The 17618-nt window shown below is 48.3% G+C and overlaps 1 protein-coding gene across 2 annotated transcripts in view; it reads left to right on the forward strand.

Moving 5' to 3' along the window:
- LOC102447455 (caspase-8-like) overlaps positions 1-17535 on the forward strand; it is a 44629-nt gene extending 27094 nt beyond the window's left edge. For both annotated transcript variants that reach the window (XM_075933875.1, XM_075933876.1), the window contains exons 5-8: positions 7182-7273; positions 8844-8955; positions 11720-12209; positions 14125-17535. In XM_075933875.1, coding sequence (XP_075789990.1) covers positions 7182-7273; positions 8844-8955; positions 11720-12209; positions 14125-14275 — 845 coding nt within the window. In that variant the 3' untranslated portion in view covers positions 14276-17535. The remainder of the gene's footprint in view (positions 1-7181; positions 7274-8843; positions 8956-11719; positions 12210-14124) is intronic.
- The last annotated feature ends 83 nt before the right edge of the window (positions 17536-17618 follow it).

Raw genomic sequence — 17618 nt, forward strand, 5'->3', positions numbered from 1 at the left:
GGGTTCTCGCCGTTCGAGCTGTTATATGGGAGGCGAGTGAGGGGCCCCCTGGACTTATTGAAAGACGAGTGGGAGGGGAAGGTCTCCCCGGAGGGTGAGCCGGTCGTGGAATACGTCCTGACATTCCGGGAAAGACTTGCCGAGCTCATGGGCCTGGCCAGAGAGAACCTGAGCAGGGCCCAGAGGAAGCAGAAGGTCTGGTACGACCGCAATGCACGGGCCCGCGCCTACGCTACCGGGGACCAGGTGATGGTCCTGATCCCCGTGCGGAAGAACAAGCTGCAAGCCGCCTGGGACGGCCCCTTCAAGGTGGTTAAGCAGCTGAACGAGGTGAACTACGTGGTGGAGCTGACGGGCCGGACGCGCGGCCAGCGGGTATATCATGTTAACATGATGAAGCCGTACTGGGACAGGGAGAACTTGGTGCTGGCCGTGTGTAAGCCCTGGGAGGAGCAGGGGGAGGATCCCCTGGTGGGCCTGTTCCCTGGGACCGGAGAGGACTCTTCGCTGGAGTCAATTTCCCTCTCGGACCAGCTCACCCCGGCCCAGCAGGCCGAGATCCGGGAGGTGCTGCGCTCCCACCAGCAGCTGTTCTCCAACAAGCCGGGTCTCACCAACCTGGCTGTCCACCGGGTGCAGACGGGCACTCACCCCCCGGTGCACTGCTCCCCATTCAGGGTCACAGGGAAAACAGCCCAGGACCTGGAGAGAGAGGTCCAGGACATGTTGGCCCTGGGGGTGATCCAGCCGTCCTCCAGCCCCTGGGCCTCTCCCGTGGTGCTGGTTCCCAAGAAGGACGGGTCGATCCGGTTCTGCGTGGACTACCGGAAGCTCAACGCCATCACGGTGTCCGACGCCTACCCGATGCCAAGGCCCGACGAGCTCCTGGACAAGCTGGGGGGAGCTCGCTATCTCACCACCCTGGACCTAACCAAGGGCTACTGGCAGGTGCCGCTAGACCAGGAGGCCAGACTGAAATCGGCTTTCATCACGCCACTGGGGCTCTATGAGTTCCTGGTCCTACCCTTTGGCCTCAAAGGGGCGCCGGCCACCTTCCAGCGCCTGGTGGACCAGCTGCTGCGGGGAATGGAGAACTGTGCCCTAGCGTACATCGATGACATCTGCGTCTTCAGCCAGTCCTGGGAGGACCACGTGGCCCAGGTCAGACAGGTACTGGATCGGCTGAGGGAGGCTGGGCTGACCGTAAAGGCTGGGAAGTGCAAGGTTGGAATGGCCGAAGTGTCCTACCTGGGCCATAAGGTGAGGAGCGGCTGCTTGAAGCCAGAGCCGGCCAAAGTGGAGGCCATCCGGGACTGGCCTGTGCCCCAGACCAAGAAGCAGGTCCAGGCTTTCATTGGGATGGCGGGGTACTACCGGAGGTTTGTGCCCAACTTCAGCTCCATCGCTGCCCCGATCACAGAGCTGTGCAGGAAGGGGAGGCCCGACAGGGTGGTCTGGACGGAGCAGTGCCAGAGGGCTCTCTGTGCACTGAAGGGAGCCCTGGCCAAGGCTCCAGTGTTGGTAAACCCAGACTTCGACAAGCCCTTTATCGTGTTTACTGACGCCTCGGACACTGGGCTGGGGGCGGTGCTGATGCAGGCGGACGAGAAAGGGGAACGTCACCCCATCGTGTACCTGAGCAGGAAGCTGCTGCCCCGGGAGCGGAGCTATGCGACCGTAGAGAGGGAATGCCTGGCCATGGTGTGGGCCCTGCAAAAGCTGCAACCGTACCTGTTTGGCCGGCGTTTCACGGTGTTCACCGACCACTGCCCCCTGACCTGGCTACACCAGATGAAAGGGACGAACGCCAAGCTGCTGCGGTGGAGCCTGCTCCTGCAGGACTACGACATGGAAGTGATCCACGTCAAGGGGAGCGCCAACATCATCGCCGACGCGCTGTCCCGTAGCGAGGGGCCCGAACTTCCCCAGGTCACGAGCGGAGTGACCCTGCTCAGTTCGCTCTCGGAGGGGGGAGAACTGTGACGTAGTGGGGGTACTTGCTGGGCTGTGGTGACCCCTGCTGTCTGGAGCAAGACCCAGCAGGGAAAACCTCACTAGGCAGAGGTAAGGCCAAACTTGTTAAACCAGTGGCCAGACACCCCCCATGGAGAGGAACAAAGGAAGGTGAATGCGGCCCTGGCTGGGGGGGCAGGGCTGGAAGTGGGTTAGTTGGTTGGTGGCTGTCTGTGAGGATGGATGAGACAGCCTAGGGAGAGGAGCTGGAGTTTAGGGGCCCAGTCTCCCCCATCTCAAGGGGGCCTGAGGCATCCTAGCCCAGTTCCTGTAACCAGATTACATCTGTGCTGCGCTGTGCTGGAGGAGCAATAAACCACCCTCAATTCCACTGGCTGGTACAGTCTGTTTGTGCCATTTCGGGGTGCAGGAGACGGGGAACCCCCAACGTGCCGTCACACCCTGTATTTCTCTGCTCTGCAGGAAGGGGGAGGCTTCGTGTGATCTCCCTGTCCCCAGCCCAATCATCAGCTCCTATTGGCCAGAAACAACTGCCAATAAGAACTGACCTCAGCCAATCTCTCAGCTCCTATTGGCTGGAAACAGCCAGCCAATAGGCACTGCAAGATTGGCCTGGGAGACCGGGGCAGCTGGAGTTGAGAGCCATATGGAGGGAGCAGCTTGTATTTTTCAAGCGGGCTGGGGCTGCAGCAGGTAAGCACCTCCCAGCCAGCACCTGCCTCTGGCACCCCAACCCCTCCTGCATCCCAACTCCCTCCCCCAGATCACCATCCAAACCCTCTGTACCCACTGCCCCAGGTGACAACTCCCTCCAGACCCTGTATCCCCTCCTCCACCCCTCCTGCCGGATAGAATCCTCTCCTGCACCCACACTCCCTCCTTGATCCTATATCCCAATCCCCTGACCCAGGTCACAACCCCCTCCTTCGCCCCAACACCCTCTCAGAATCCACACCGTCTCCTGAACCCCAGTCCCTTACCCTGTGCGCCCTTCTGCACCCAATCTCCAACCTAGACCCTGTACCCCCCTCCACAGAAAAATGTGGCCCTTGGCCACTTACCAAAATCTTGGAGTGGCCCCCCCAACCAAAAATTATTGCCCACCTCTGCACTAACGTGATTTATGTCATCAAATGCCAGCAGTGTCCCTCTGCCCTGTACACTGGCCAAACCGGACAGCCTCTGTGCCAAAGGATAAATGGACACAAATCAGACATCAGGAATGGTAACACACAGCAACCTGTCGGGGATCATTTTAACCTCCCTAAACATTCAATACAAGATTTAAAAGTAGCCATCCTTCTACAAAAGAACTTCAGCTGTCTCCTTTTCTAACCGGTTTTTGAACTGGAATTCATTTGCAAATTCAACACTATCAGCTTAGAATCTCAACTGCTTAACGCATGACAAAGGCAATTTCCCCTCTCTGGATATTCACATCCCCACACCAAATGCTATGAATGACTCACTTCCACCCTGACTTGATTAGCTTCATTAACACAAGCAACTTCTTCCTTATATATCCCACTGCTTTTGTAACTTCCACTCCAATTCATCTGATGAAGTGGGTTTTACCCACTAAAGCTTATGCCCTAATAGTCTCTAAGCTGCCACCGGACTCCTCATTATTTTTGCAGCTACAGGCTACAGCTCCTATTGGCCAGAAACAACTGCCAATAAGAACTGACCTCAGCCAATCTCTCAGCTCCTATTGGCTGGAAACAGCCAGCCAATAGGCACTGCAAGATTGGCCTGGGAGACCGGGGCAGCTGGAGTTGAGAGCCATATGGAGGGAGCAGCTTGTATTTTTCAAGCGGGCTGGGGCTGCAGCAGGTAAGCACCTCCCAGCCAGCACCTGCCTCTGGCACCCCAACCCCTCCTGCATCCCAACTCCCTCCCCCAGATCACCATCCAAACCCTCTGTACCCACTGCCCCAGGTGACAACTCCCTCCAGACCCTGTATCCCCTCCTCCACCCCTCCTGCCGGATAGAATCCTCTCCTGCACCCACACTCCCTCCTTGATCCTATATCCCAATCCCCTGACCCAGGTCACAACCCCCTCCTTCGCCCCAACACCCTCTCAGAATCCACACCGTCTCCTGAACCCCAGTCCCTTACCCTGTGCGCCCTTCTGCACCCAATCTCCAACCTAGACCCTGTACCCCCCTCCACAGAAAAATGTGGCCCTTGGCCACTTACCAAAATCTTGGAGTGGCCCCCCCAACCAAAAATTATTGCCCACCTCTGCACTAACGTGATTTATGTCATCAAATGCCAGCAGTGTCCCTCTGCCCTGTACACTGGCCAAACCGGACAGCCTCTGTGCCAAAGGATAAATGGACACAAATCAGACATCAGGAATGGTAACACACAGCAACCTGTCGGGGATCATTTTAACCTCCCTAAACATTCAATACAAGATTTAAAAGTAGCCATCCTTCTACAAAAGAACTTCAGCTGTCTCCTTTTCTAACCGGTTTTTGAACTGGAATTCATTTGCAAATTCAACACTATCAGCTTAGAATCTCAACTGCTTAACGCATGACAAAGGCAATTTCCCCTCTCTGGATATTCACATCCCCACACCAAATGCTATGAATGACTCACTTCCACCCTGACTTGATTAGCTTCATTAACACAAGCAACTTCTTCCTTATATATCCCACTGCTTTTGTAACTTCCACTCCAATTCATCTGATGAAGTGGGTTTTACCCACTAAAGCTTATGCCCTAATAGTCTCTAAGCTGCCACCGGACTCCTCATTATTTTTGCAGCTACAGGCTGCTCCTCTGAGACTAATTTTTTTAGTTAATCGCATGAGCTAACTGCAATGAATCGACAGCCCTAGTGTTTTGTTACTGCTACTGAAAGAGATTAATAAATTATAAAACCAGATGAGGTTCTTTTGATCAGGTCTGGACTCCTGTATGACACAGGCCTTAAGACTATCCCCAAATCAATGCCTCTATTAACTAGAGCATAGACTTGATGACCGACTTAAATGAAGCCAAGAGTCCGGTCCCTGCATAGGCGTGAAGATGTTTGTTACCTTCATTGTTTCCCATCTAGATTGTGAAGCCTGTGCAGTGCCATGGAGACTCAGCCTCTTAATTAATATGGTTAAAAATCAGACTAATTATCACAAACTAAGTACACCTAAAACAAGCCTGATGTTGAACAGTGTCAGGCCCAGAGGTGCTATGGCGATTGACATTATCTAAATGGCAAATGAAGATGAAAATATGAGTGGGTCACATGTTTCAAGAGTTGGAAATGATCAAACACTCTGTTCCAGCTGGTAAATCCATCTAATATTGTCCCCATTATTTTAGCGTCTGAGCCCCCATGAGGTTTTGAAGTACCATTGTCCCTACCTCAGATGTGTGGAACTGAGTTAAAGGGGCAAAGTGACTTGCCCATGGTCACAAAAGCACTTTGTTGCAGAGCAGGGAATTGAATGTGAACCTCCAGAGTCTCCTGAAGGCTTAACTATATTTCTGTGCCCACCCATTTATCAACCTCTGACTTAATTATCTCAGAGCCTCTTCTTACGCATGGAACACCCTCTCTGAGCGATCCCCTTTAAGATCCTTCTGCCTACACTGAATGCTCGGGGAAGTGACAAGTTAGCTGATAAGAGGTTGGGCATTAGGAATACTGGTGGGGTCAGACTGTTCATCCTCTATCTAGCTCCATTTCTCTATGTTCTCTCCTCATCCAGAGTTCTCTTTTGATTCCACCCCTTCTTTCCCCAGCTAACAGCATGCAGGCCAAAATCCCACAGGATCATGCAGAGGGGAGCTTTACATCTATACATAGCCCATTGCAAAATCAGGTCCACAGGGCCTCCTTCCCCAAATACCAATTTTTCTTATTTCGCCCCCCAGAGCTTTGGAGGAAATGGCAAACCACATCTGCATCCTACTCTGTGATTCTTGTCTAAATGGGAGGAACTCTCTCCTTTTATATTCGGTGGGGTGGGGGGTGGGAATATGAATTAACTGTTTTAACTGTGGGCAGCCAGCAGTGTGTGTCTTTGGTCTCTGGCATCCAGCAAAGTTACATTAGTCTTTTTTGACACGTGCTGCTGTCCCACTTCTGCTGTGGGATATTACTGTAGCTCTTTTCAGCATAGTGCACAATATATCTTTCTTTGCATTTGAGAGAGGACCAGATAGGAGCAGATTATCACTCTGTGGGCAGATACCCACCTTTTCTTCTTGAAGCATCTATTGCACTGAGGCCTATCCATCTAAGATACACAACTTCAGTTACACAAATAGCAGAACTGAAGTTGACGTCCTTACCGTGGTATCTTCCATGAGGTAAGGGTTGACAGCTGATGCTCTCCTGTCGACTCCGCCTACTCTTCTCATCCTGATGGAGTATGGGAATCAACAGGAGAGTGCTCAGAGATCAATTTATCGCATCTAAGCAAATGTGATAAATCGATTGCTGCAGAGTCGATTTACCATGTAGTGGAGACAAGGCCTACGCCTCAGTCATAGAACCACAGAGCTGGAAGAGACCTCGGGAGGTCATCAAGTCCAGCCCCCTGCTCTAGGCAGGACCAATCCCAACTAAATCAACCCAGCCAGGGCTTTGTCAAGCCAAGACTTAAACACCTCTAGGGATGGAGATTCCACCACTTCCCTTTGTGCTTGGCTATTGAGAGAGGCGTGGACTCTCAGCCAACCAGCACCGGGCAGGGGGGCTGCACAGAGCTCCGCACAGCAGCCTTAGAGCAGCTATGACCTGGGCAGCAGGACTTAGTGAGGGGGACAGGGTAAGCACTGGGGACTCTGGGGGTAGGGCTAGTACTGAGCAGCTCTAAGGGGTGGGGGTCTCCAAGAGTTGGGGGACCAACACTGGGGGGCACCGGGCCATCCTGGGTGGAGAGCTCACACTGGGGGGCTCTCGGAGCTGGGGCTTTTTGTGGATCAGTCACATTTTATGTGAATATTTGCATATTCGTTATTTGTATAATGAATATGCAAATAAAATTTACCAGTCCACCGAAAGTTTGTAAATGGGTTTGCTGGTGTACGATATGAAAAAGGTTGGGAACCACTGGTCTAGAGAGCCTCACAGTGACATGTGCCCAACAGAAACTAGTCCCCACCCTGCTCCTTTACATCGTTTGGATGCCATTCCTTGTACAGTCAACTCTTTTGACTCTGAACGCCCTCTCATGCCTCTTGTAGGTCATATGCATCAGAAAGTCCCTTGCCTGCAAACAGGGCCATTTCTGGGTCCAGGTGAATGGGGAGCAAAGGAACCAATGTCCGTGCCCAAGGTGAGAAATCCCTGATGTTTACCTTAAATTGCTGTTCTGCCCCTGACCGTCAGGTTCATAAATGCCATTCGGATAACTTGGTACAGTTGTGGGTGAGGCCCAATGGAGGCTTCAGCCAGCAGGCAGAAATAAACCCTGCCCTTTGCTGTATTGTCTGCAGGTCAAAGTCCCATTAGGATTACTAGAAGGAAACAACGTGGGGGTGGGACATGACTCACCAAGACACCTGAAGCCAGAGGATTTTCTGGCAGTCACTGTTAATCACATTCCTCCCTTCCACCATGCTGAGTCAATGGGTGAGAACCAATGAGCCCCACAAGCAAAGGCAGGTGGGAACAGGAGTTGGAAGTAACTCTCAGCACGTGCTCCGGGGAGAGGTGGAACGTTGGCTGAGGAGCAAACACCTGCTTCCTGTCTCTCTGCTCCAGACCAATAATCCTGCCATAGCGGGAGGGATGGAGAGAGTGTGCAAGGAGAAGGAAAGAGGGTCCTTATTTCCCCACTCCCTTCATCTCCTTGCAGGCCAGATTCACACCCCCCCTCTCTCCCCATCACCCCAGCAATTGCCACTTCTGTTGCCTGATGTAAGAGATGAACGTTCTCAATTTGGACAATACGGGTTGTAGCAGTCCGCGCTGAGCCATCTGCTCAAAAGTTAAGAAGGTTCTTGTCCCAGAATCTGGCTACACAGAATATGCAAAAGACTCTCAGGGGCTGTAACAGGATGCTCACACGGAGACAAATATAGTCTTAAAACTTTTTTATTGAGGTAAATGAGAACAGAAGTCAAACAGTAATTACATGGTAAAATAAAGCAGGGTTACGAATGCAGTGCTAGTATTCTAAAGGTATTGCATTCTAAAAAGCGTTTAATTAATATGTTCTCACCCATCCTTGATAACTTGATGGTAAGAGACAAAGGACCAGCTTCCTCTGGCATGCCAAGAGAGTTCAGATCCAAGTTTTTCTGTTCCTGAGTGGGAGATGCAGAGTGTCGGAGAAGTTAAAGCTAAGAGCTGTTAAAGCTAACTTACTTTTACTTAACTGACCGTTTTAATTTCAAGTTTAAAATCAAACGGACAAATAGACTAAGGACACAGCTTAGAAACTAGCATAGAAAACAAGCTCAGGCTCTGAAAACAGGCCAACTAGCAAAGTGGATCATCCCCTTATAGGACATAGGGGCAAAGGCAAGCAAGCAGGTTAACCTTATAGGCGACACGCCTCCTTTTGACAGGGTGATTTGTAAAATGAATGTGTGTGCGGCTTAGGTAGGGCAGGGTAACAGGCTGTGCTTATGTAACCTATACACCTAGTGTGATTACTGAGCAATGCAAGTGGTACCTAGACCACAGCAACCGTTAAGATCAAGAGACCTCTACAGCAGGGACTGGGAGCCAGCTGGTTTTTAGCTCAGAGGGTAGAGGCCCTTGTACTCTGCTTCAGAGGTCTCAGGTTCAAATCCGCCTGTGGGCAGTTATACTTAGTCACATTTCTCTTCTGGGTACCTTAAAATCCACGTTGCTGCTGCTTTTGCAACCTTGTCATTATGCTCTGTACCTCTCTCTAGCCTGAGAACTCCTACAGGATGGACAATCGTCCTCATGGCTATTGTGTGATACTGAACAACGCTGTATTTAAAAATCCTGATGAAACCAGGATGGGCACAGACAAAGATGCTGGTAAATATTTTGCTTGTTGAACTGCTGGGGATGATGGGGATTTCTAGTTTGTACTTTGCCTCGGACTGAGGGAACCGTTTAATCTACCCTTCTTTGTAGAATGGGTGTGATCACTCGATACTTTCACCAGACCAATTTCATCCAGCTCCCTTCCCTCCATGGCTGGTCTGACAGACGTGTCGGCCATTATAGTACCAGAAAAGCTGGAAATATAGGAATCTACAGTGTTTATACTGTCTCTTTACTGCAGAAAGGGGCGGTCTTATTACAGCTTGGTAATTAACCAGGGTTAGCCCTTTCCCTGTGAAACTCTGATGGAGATAAGGAACAGGTAGTTTTTACCTTGTAGTTGCTAGATGAGGTCAACATGATACTCCCCAGCTGTGGATGACCTCAGCTCCCTGCACTGCGCTAACAACAGAAGCTGTCGGGTGAGGGTTTGATAACCTGAGAGCTGACTCAGATTAGTTCTCTTGCTGTAGAAAAACACTGCTCTTAGTCTCCTGGTCAGTTCTACTATTCAAATGGGTCTGTTTATAGCGGACAGATTTATTTTTACCCTCTTGGGCAGAATATGCAAAAAATGTAGTTTAAAGAAGGAAAGTCTTTCTGTTCTGGATACACACTAATGCTTATAGAGTATATGTGAGTAATAGTGTATATATGTGTGTGCTTTTTCTGCTGTGTTGTCTTTCTGCTTGATGACTTCTCTTTATCACTTTTTTGGTTTTTAATAGTCCTGTTCTTAGAACTGCCGTAAATTCCTTATGCTCGCGATTCTGCACTCACTCACCCTACAGTCTGCAACAGGAGGATGTAAGGAGTAGGGATATGAAGGACTGGTCGACTATCTGATAAGCAAATGCTTTTCAGATAGTCGACGAGATTGTCGACTAGTCGCTCCCCCCCCCCCCTTGCTGCCTCTATGGGGGAAGGGGGGGAGAAAACGGTGTACTTCAAAGCGGCAGCATCTCTTGAAGCCTGGGGCCAGACCCCAGGCTCCACATGGCACTGCTGCTTTGCAAAGCTATGTGGAGCCTGGGATCAGCTGGGGACTCCCCAGGGGACCATGGGCTTTGTGCGGCTCTTCCACTTTGAAATGTTGCGGGGAGCCTGGCGTTGTGCTATACGTGGTGTTTCAACCCTAGGGCTGTTGCTACACTTCAAAGGTGGAGGCACCCTACCAGCTAATCGAATAGTTGATGCAAAATGCATTGACTATTCAATTAGTCGATTACCCGATACTTAACCTCCTTAGGAGACCGCACTGCAAGTTAAAAAGTGTCTGATAGATAAACACATCTGGTTGTGGCAATGCTCAAATGAATCCAATGAGTGTTCCATTTTGGCGTTTGCCTCTGAGCCCCTCTTTCTTCAATAACTCTGTGTCTATCTGAATCCACACATCCCTCCTCCTTACTGTGGTGTCATATAAATACATATAGGACTGGATTTTAACTCTGAACCCTTTCCAGCAGCAACTCTTCTTGCCCATTACAAAGCAAAGTAAAAGGCACTGGGGAAAACAATATAAGTCCTTGCCTCTCTTAGAAGCCAGATTCGGCTTAATTTCAACAGGACTATTCTCAGACTATGAAACTATTAGAAAAGTAACAGAATCCAGCCTTAAAGAAGTACATCATCATCTTGTTTTATCAAGAGCTATTCATAAGTAGAATCTCAGATCTCTGCAGCATGAAGTTGGTGAAAGATGCTTAAACAAACCAAGCTCCTCTAGGGTATGTTTACACTACAGAGGAAGATGGAAGCTGCTACTGTCACTCTTCCAGGGTTTGAATTAGCAGGTCTAGTGAAGACACGCTAATTCGAACTGAGGGGTGTTCCAGTCAATGCCAGTAGTCCTGCTTCCATGAGGAGTAAGGGAAGTTGAAAGGAGAGTGTTCTCACTTTGACTTCCTTCAGTGCAGACAGCACCAAAATTTGAGTTAAGGTACTTCGACTTCAGCTATGCAATTAATGTATTTGAAATTGCATAGCTTAATTTGACCTTATCCTGTAGTGTAGACGTACCCTTCATGTATAATGAATAATTGCTAAGGAAGTAAAATGTGTTTTGGTTTTTTTCTGGGAGGACAGCATTGTAACAGCAGGAAAGGGAGAGTTGTGAATATCTTGCTAGGGCAATATCATTTTGCTCCAAGAGGACTGACTGTACAGTGCAATAAGATGGGCTTATTCCAAACTGCCTGACCATGTCTCTTGGGGTATGTCTACACTACCCCGCTAGTTCGAACTAGCGGGGTAATGTATGCATACCGAACTTGCTAATGAAGCCCGGGATTTGAATTTCCCGGGCTTCATTAGCATAAAGCCGGCGCCGCCATTTTTAAAAGCCGGCTAATGCGAACCCCGTGCCACGCGGCTACACGCGGCACAGGCTAGATAGTTCGAACTACGTAGCCATTCCGAACTATCTGTACTCCTCGTGGTACAGATAGTTCGGAATGGCTACGTAGTTTGAACTATCTAGCCCGTGCCGCGTGTAGCCGCGCGGCATGGGGTTCGCACTAGCCGGCTTTTAAAAATGGCGGCGCCGGTTTTATGCTAATGAAGCCCGGGAAATTCAAATCCCGGGCTTCATTAGCAAGTTCGGTATGCATACATTACCCCGCTAGTTCGAACTAGCAGGGTAGTGTAGACATACCCTTGTTCTCCAGTACACTCCCTACTATTTCATCTTCTGCCCCATCCTCTGCTTCTGTGTTAAATGAGTGTTGACTCTCCCTCTCCCTTTCTGTCCCAGCGGCTCTGAAACGGGTCTTTGAGAGGCTTCAGTTTGAGACAATTGAGCACCAAAACCTAGAAGCAAAGGAAATCCGTGAGAAAATCCAAGACTATAGCAACATGGATCATAGCAACATGGACTGTTTCATTTGCTGCTTGCTCTCACACGGTGAAAAAGGAAAAGTACATGGGACAGACTGGAATTCTGTATCCATCACAGATCTCGTCTCCTGCTTCACGGGATCCAAGTGCTTCTCTCTCGCTGGCAAACCCAAACTCTTCTTGATTCAAGCCTGCCAAGGCAGGACAGGGCAGAAAAATATCCCAGTGGAAGAAGATTCTTCTCGAGAGCTGGAGACAGATGCTTTCCCCATGTCTTCCATTCCCGACTGGGCTGATATCCTCATTAGCATGGCCACAGTGGAAGACTTTGTGTGCTACAGATACAGAGAGACAGGCAGCGTGTACATTCAGTGCCTCTGCGAGGAATTAGAGTCCTTCTGCCCACAGTAAGTACTACTCCTATGCCCCATGTGAATGGTATATAGAGGACTGATGAAGGGGTGGGATGCATTTCTTCCAGGAGCCCTTTCTTAAACTAATCTGAATAGAAACCTACAGACAATAGCACTTTCCGCTTACAGCACTTTGCATCTTCAAAGCATTGCATGAGTGCTAGTTAGACCTCCCAAGCCCTCTGTCATGCTGGTCAGTGCATGTTGCGGTGCCTTTTTCACAAACCAGACAGACTCTCTGTGACTTGCCTGAGGTTATGGGAATCAGCAGTGTAGCCAGGATTATTGGGCTGAACCTGCAGGTGCCCAGTTCCCAGCTCAATCCGCCACACCAGTGGTGGGCAACCTGTGGCCCACATATCACCTGTCCGGGTTCTATGTTCGGCCTGCACAGCCTCCCTCTGAGCCGTCTCCCCATGCCTCTCGTGCCTAGGGACCCCGCACTTACCTCCCCCTCCTCCTCCCCCCTTCCAGCGCTTCCGGAACTCTGTGAATCAGCTGACCTGTCCCTGCTCCTCCGCCCTCCTTCCCAGAGTTTGAATACCACAAATCAGCTGATTCACAGCATTCGAATTCTGGGAGGGAGGGTGGAGGATCAGGGACAGGTCAGCTGATTCACAGAGTTCTGGAAGTGCTGGGAGGAAAGGGAAGGAGAGGGGATGAGGCGTGTTTGGAGGGGACAGAGACGAGCCGGGCAGTGTTTTGATGGAAGGGCTGGAGTGTGAGGACAGGGTGGGGCGAAATGAGAAGTGACCCCCATTTAAAGCAAAAACCATGCTGGTCATGGTTAATGCACATGCCCACTGAGATGGAGGGCCACTCGTGGCCCACTCACCAGCCTTGGTTGCCTGTCGCTGCTCCATACTGTGCTGCCTTCCCAGACGTCTCCTATATAGTACTTCACAATGTTAAATGACCAGTGGTTTTGTTCTTCCAGTGGGAATTAGTGGAAGCCAGAGGAAGCAGGCAGTTCTTTTTAGTGAAGAGCAATGGCAAGAACCACCCTTCCCTAGGCTGCAGTCTATAGAAGAAGCCGCGCCAGTGTTGTGCTTTGGAAATGAAGGCAAATGGTGTCTGTGATCAGTCTTGTGTAGCATCATGGAGAGCAGCAGGAGGGTTGGATGATGTTCATTGGCGTCTCCATATTATCTAAATGCTCCTTCTAACCAGTATCAAGAAATGCAGCTTGATAGAAAAGCTTACACCGAGTGGCCTTTCTGAAATTCTTTTTTCTTCTGATATATGTTGAATGCAATGGTTACATCGTACCATAGGTGGTGGGTGAAACCCCAGCTGGGGAAGGCAAGTCCCCAGGCCTGCGCTTCAGCTCGAGTCCCCGTCCCTTCCACAATGCCCCCCACCACCATGGAACCAAGCTCGCTCTTGCTGTAGCAGCTGGTCCCCACCCCAGGCTAGTGGTTCCCAGCCTTGGGATGCCCCCAGGCCTCTGTGCCTCCCCCCTTCCACGGGTGGTGTGGCCCCAGCCTTCCTGGCTGGCAGGAGCACCAGTTGGCTGAGCAGCTGGGCAGCTCCAGCCTTCCCAGACGGTCGTAGAACCAGTCGACACCAGCCTTTCTGGCCCTGAAGCACCAGGGGGCTGGCCAGCCCTGCACCTCTCCCTCTCCAATCGCCAGCCCCAGCACCAGTCCAAGAGCAACCCACTGCTCACAGGTAGGAGGGGCCCTAGGGCGGAGCATGGGTGGGACCACCCCAGTTGTTTTGGGAAGGCAATGCGTTCCCTTGCCTTCCTTACCCACCGCCTAGCTAGGGTAAAGGAAAGCCATTGTCCTTGCTCCAGGGGATCATGTCACCCAAACCTGGACAACTTTCCTGACCAGCCTCACACGGCTACTCTGAAAGTCCTGTGTGTTTCCGTATCACTCTTGTTTCCCCTTGTAATTTGTTCAAGGCGTGTAGATCTGTTGACCATTCTGACAGAAGTCAATAAGAAAGTGGGAGAAAAAGTGTTTCTCGACAAAAAGCAGATGCCAGAAATAAAATCAACCCTGCGGAAGCAACTGATCTTCCAGGTGCCAACGCCAGACAAGAAGCGTCAGTGAGACACTAAACTAGGAGCCGCTTTCTGAGATGGATTCAACTTGCAGTTCCAAAAGACCAATGGACTGGATCTATTCAGTTAGGTCCCAGTCCTACAAGGTACCGAGGGCCTTCAACTCTTGGATCATTCGCCCTGACAGTGGTCCAAATCATGAAATGGCCTGACAGTGTCCAGCATCTATCTACTTCAGTAGGAGTTGAGCCTGCTCAGCCTTTTCTAGGATTGACTGCCTTGACCCTGATTTCACAGGAAGAAACACACAGGAAAATTATGACTCCAAACCAATGAGGAAATCGGCAGTTTCCATTTGTCAATGTTATTCATAGATAGTATGTCTGAAAGGGGCCATTGTGATTATTAGGGATCTTAGCTTTCTGTGAAAGGAAAAACCCCAAAATTCTTCAGTTTGTCCACAGTTGAAATGAAACGCTGAATTTTAGTTTCCCTAGCCACAATATATATAGGTATCAGTTGAATGCAATGTTTTATTGATATATTTACCATTTTTTAGCAAGTTCAAGCCTATCCATTTCACAAACACTATAATAAAATTAATAGAATTGCTATTTGTATGTTTTATGTATACCTAACAGTTGTATGTTTGTATTCTATATTTTCAGGAAATTGTGGGTTTTAAACGCATAAAAACACTCACGTGATAGTCATAGTACATTGTTTCTTTACAGTTGTTGATGGTCCTACTGTTTCAGCCTCTCTTGTGTTTTTTGTTTTTTGTTTTTTTAGTCTAGTTTGGCGCTTTCCATGTGTTCTACAAGTGTCTGCCTTCGAATGTAATCTATGACCTTACTGCATACAGTGCAGAACAGGTTGAACTAGTCTAGTGTAGCACACTCTAGTCCAGTAACATCTGTGGTTCAGCATGCTTTCTTTTGGCTGGATGTCCACTTATCATGGGTGTGTGTGGCCAAGTTTCCTGAGGTCTCATAAAGTTTGTTTACAGCCACCAGTCCAGTGTTCTGTTGTGCTGTTTAGCTCTAATTTACACCTAAATATCTTCTAAGAGGCCTGTAAGCAGTGGAAGTGTTGGTAATACTGATAGAAAATATTGATCTTGAATGGTTCAGCAAATTCTCTGGTTCAGCACCAGTGAGGTCCAGAAGATGCGAGACTAGAGAGGTTCTACCTGTATCATCAATGTGAAATTTCTCCTTGCCAAATTCATTGACTCTAGGGGTGGTTTTAAAGTTTTTGGTATCTTTTCATAACTTTGATTACTCATGTCTGGAGGTTGAAGTGAAATGTGAGAGACATTAAAACACAGAACCCTATACACTGTCGAGTAACTTCAGTACATTGGAAGTAGTTTATTGTAGTATGTTTAGCTATGTAAATTTAAAAATCAAGAGTGGGAGGCTGCACACAGTGAATAAGTGACACTGACACCTTCAGTAAGATTTAGTTAATAGTTAATATTTATATTTTTTTACACAATGTAAAAACTAGAGATTTTTTGTAAAAATGCAAATTCTGTGTTTTTTCTAAATGGATTACTAGGATCCCTGGTAATCATCTTGTCTGACCTCCTATACTGCAGACATAAGACTTTCCTGAATTTACTCCTTTTTGAACTAGAGCACAATTTCCAGAAAAACAGCCAGTCTTGGTTTACCAAAATCCATTTTTATTATCTCAGCCCATGCCCCTCCTAACTTTCCCACCCCCCAAAAACCCTAACTTCCTTGATTTGTATTCTGGATTTACAGATCTGATCCTGGGGAGGTTCTGCATGGACGGAGAAAGTTGAGCCTATAAATTGCCTAGAACATCAGGTCTATAGCATGGTTCTCAGGGGGAAAAGTCCCTTTATACAGAAATTAAATCAGCAAGCAGGAAACCACTATTTTAATCATGTTTTGCATTTGTACTTTTTAGAATGTGACTTAAGGAAATGTTGATTTCTCATTAATTTGTAACCTCAGAAGCATGCTGACTTGCAACTAAATTAATTTAGTGGAAAGGCTATATTTTGCTGGTGATTTTTGCTAACTACACTATATCTCTACATATTTCTTTAAGCAAAGCAACTATATAGATTAGCCCATTAGCATATACTTATTCAGCTTCTTTGTTTTGACATTTTTAATAGAAAATGGTGAAGGCTTTTCTGATATAGTAGATTAAATTTTTTGTGTGATCTTTGTCACACTCAAATAGGATGGAAATTCAAATTAAATTAAAATGCAGAAAAATAGCATTTTAATTGTTTTTATTAAATAAAATGATATTAAAAGTGCTGTATACATCAGAAGAAAGTTTATCAGAAAGTGTATCAAAACATTGAAAACTAACCAGTTTATTAAACAAAGGCAGTATTATCAGTGATTTGTGAATTTAACTGATTTGTTCCTGGTTACGTTGTCCTTCAAGAATTTAGAACTAGTAGATCTTACTCTCTTACACCTACTTTTTCCACATGGAGTGGCAGAGAAAAACAGTGTCCTTCATTTTTCCAACTCCCAATTGGGTTTTTAACTTTGAATGAGATAGTAAATGAACTGAACTAGATAACTATAATCTGAAATGAAGAAAATATTGTCTCCCCACCTATAGAAGATGCAATTGCTCTACATAATTTGTTTAACAGTAGACTTTAAAAAAATCAATTTGTATCCACCCGGACAGTGACAAAGAAACAGGCGGATGCTAAAAGACCTGTTCTGTAATTGGTGGTCTTTGAGATGCTGCTCATGTCCATTCCAAGTCAGGTGTGTGTGCACGCTACAAGCACCATGGTCCAGTATCCACAGGGGAGCAACTCTAGCAACTCTCAAAGCACAATATAAGGGATGCTTCACACTTTCATCACCCTCAGTTCCTGCCCACTGGAAACTCCAACAAGTGAGGAAGGAGGGTGGGTTGAGAAATAGACATCTCGAGGACCACCAGTTATGGAACAGATAACTGTTTTGTCTTCCAGTGCTTGCTCACAGCCATTCCAAACTGGGTGACTTCCAAGCAGTATTCATGGAAGCAGATAGGAGTTCAGGGATATGTCGCTTGTAGCACAGCACTGACAAAGCCAGTGTCCTCCCTAGTCTGTGTGGCTGTAGTGAGTCGTGAATGTGTGTATGGAAGATCACATTGCAGCTCTACAGATGTCCTGGACTGGGACGTGAGCAAGGAATGCAGCCGATAATGCCTGTGACCACCAGTGGCAGGACATGTGCCGGGTCATAATACGCTTTGATGCAGTAACACGCTTTGATCTTTGATTGGAGATCCTCTGTGTAGACACTGGAAGGCCCTTCATCCTGTCAGCAGTTGCCATGAAGAGCTGGGTTGATTTCCATGAAGGGCCTGGTGTGTGCCAGATAAAAAGTCAA

Source organism: Pelodiscus sinensis, chromosome 7 (genome assembly GCF_049634645.1).
Source record: "Pelodiscus sinensis isolate JC-2024 chromosome 7, ASM4963464v1, whole genome shotgun sequence".
NCBI lineage: Eukaryota > Metazoa > Chordata > Testudines > Trionychidae > Pelodiscus > Pelodiscus sinensis.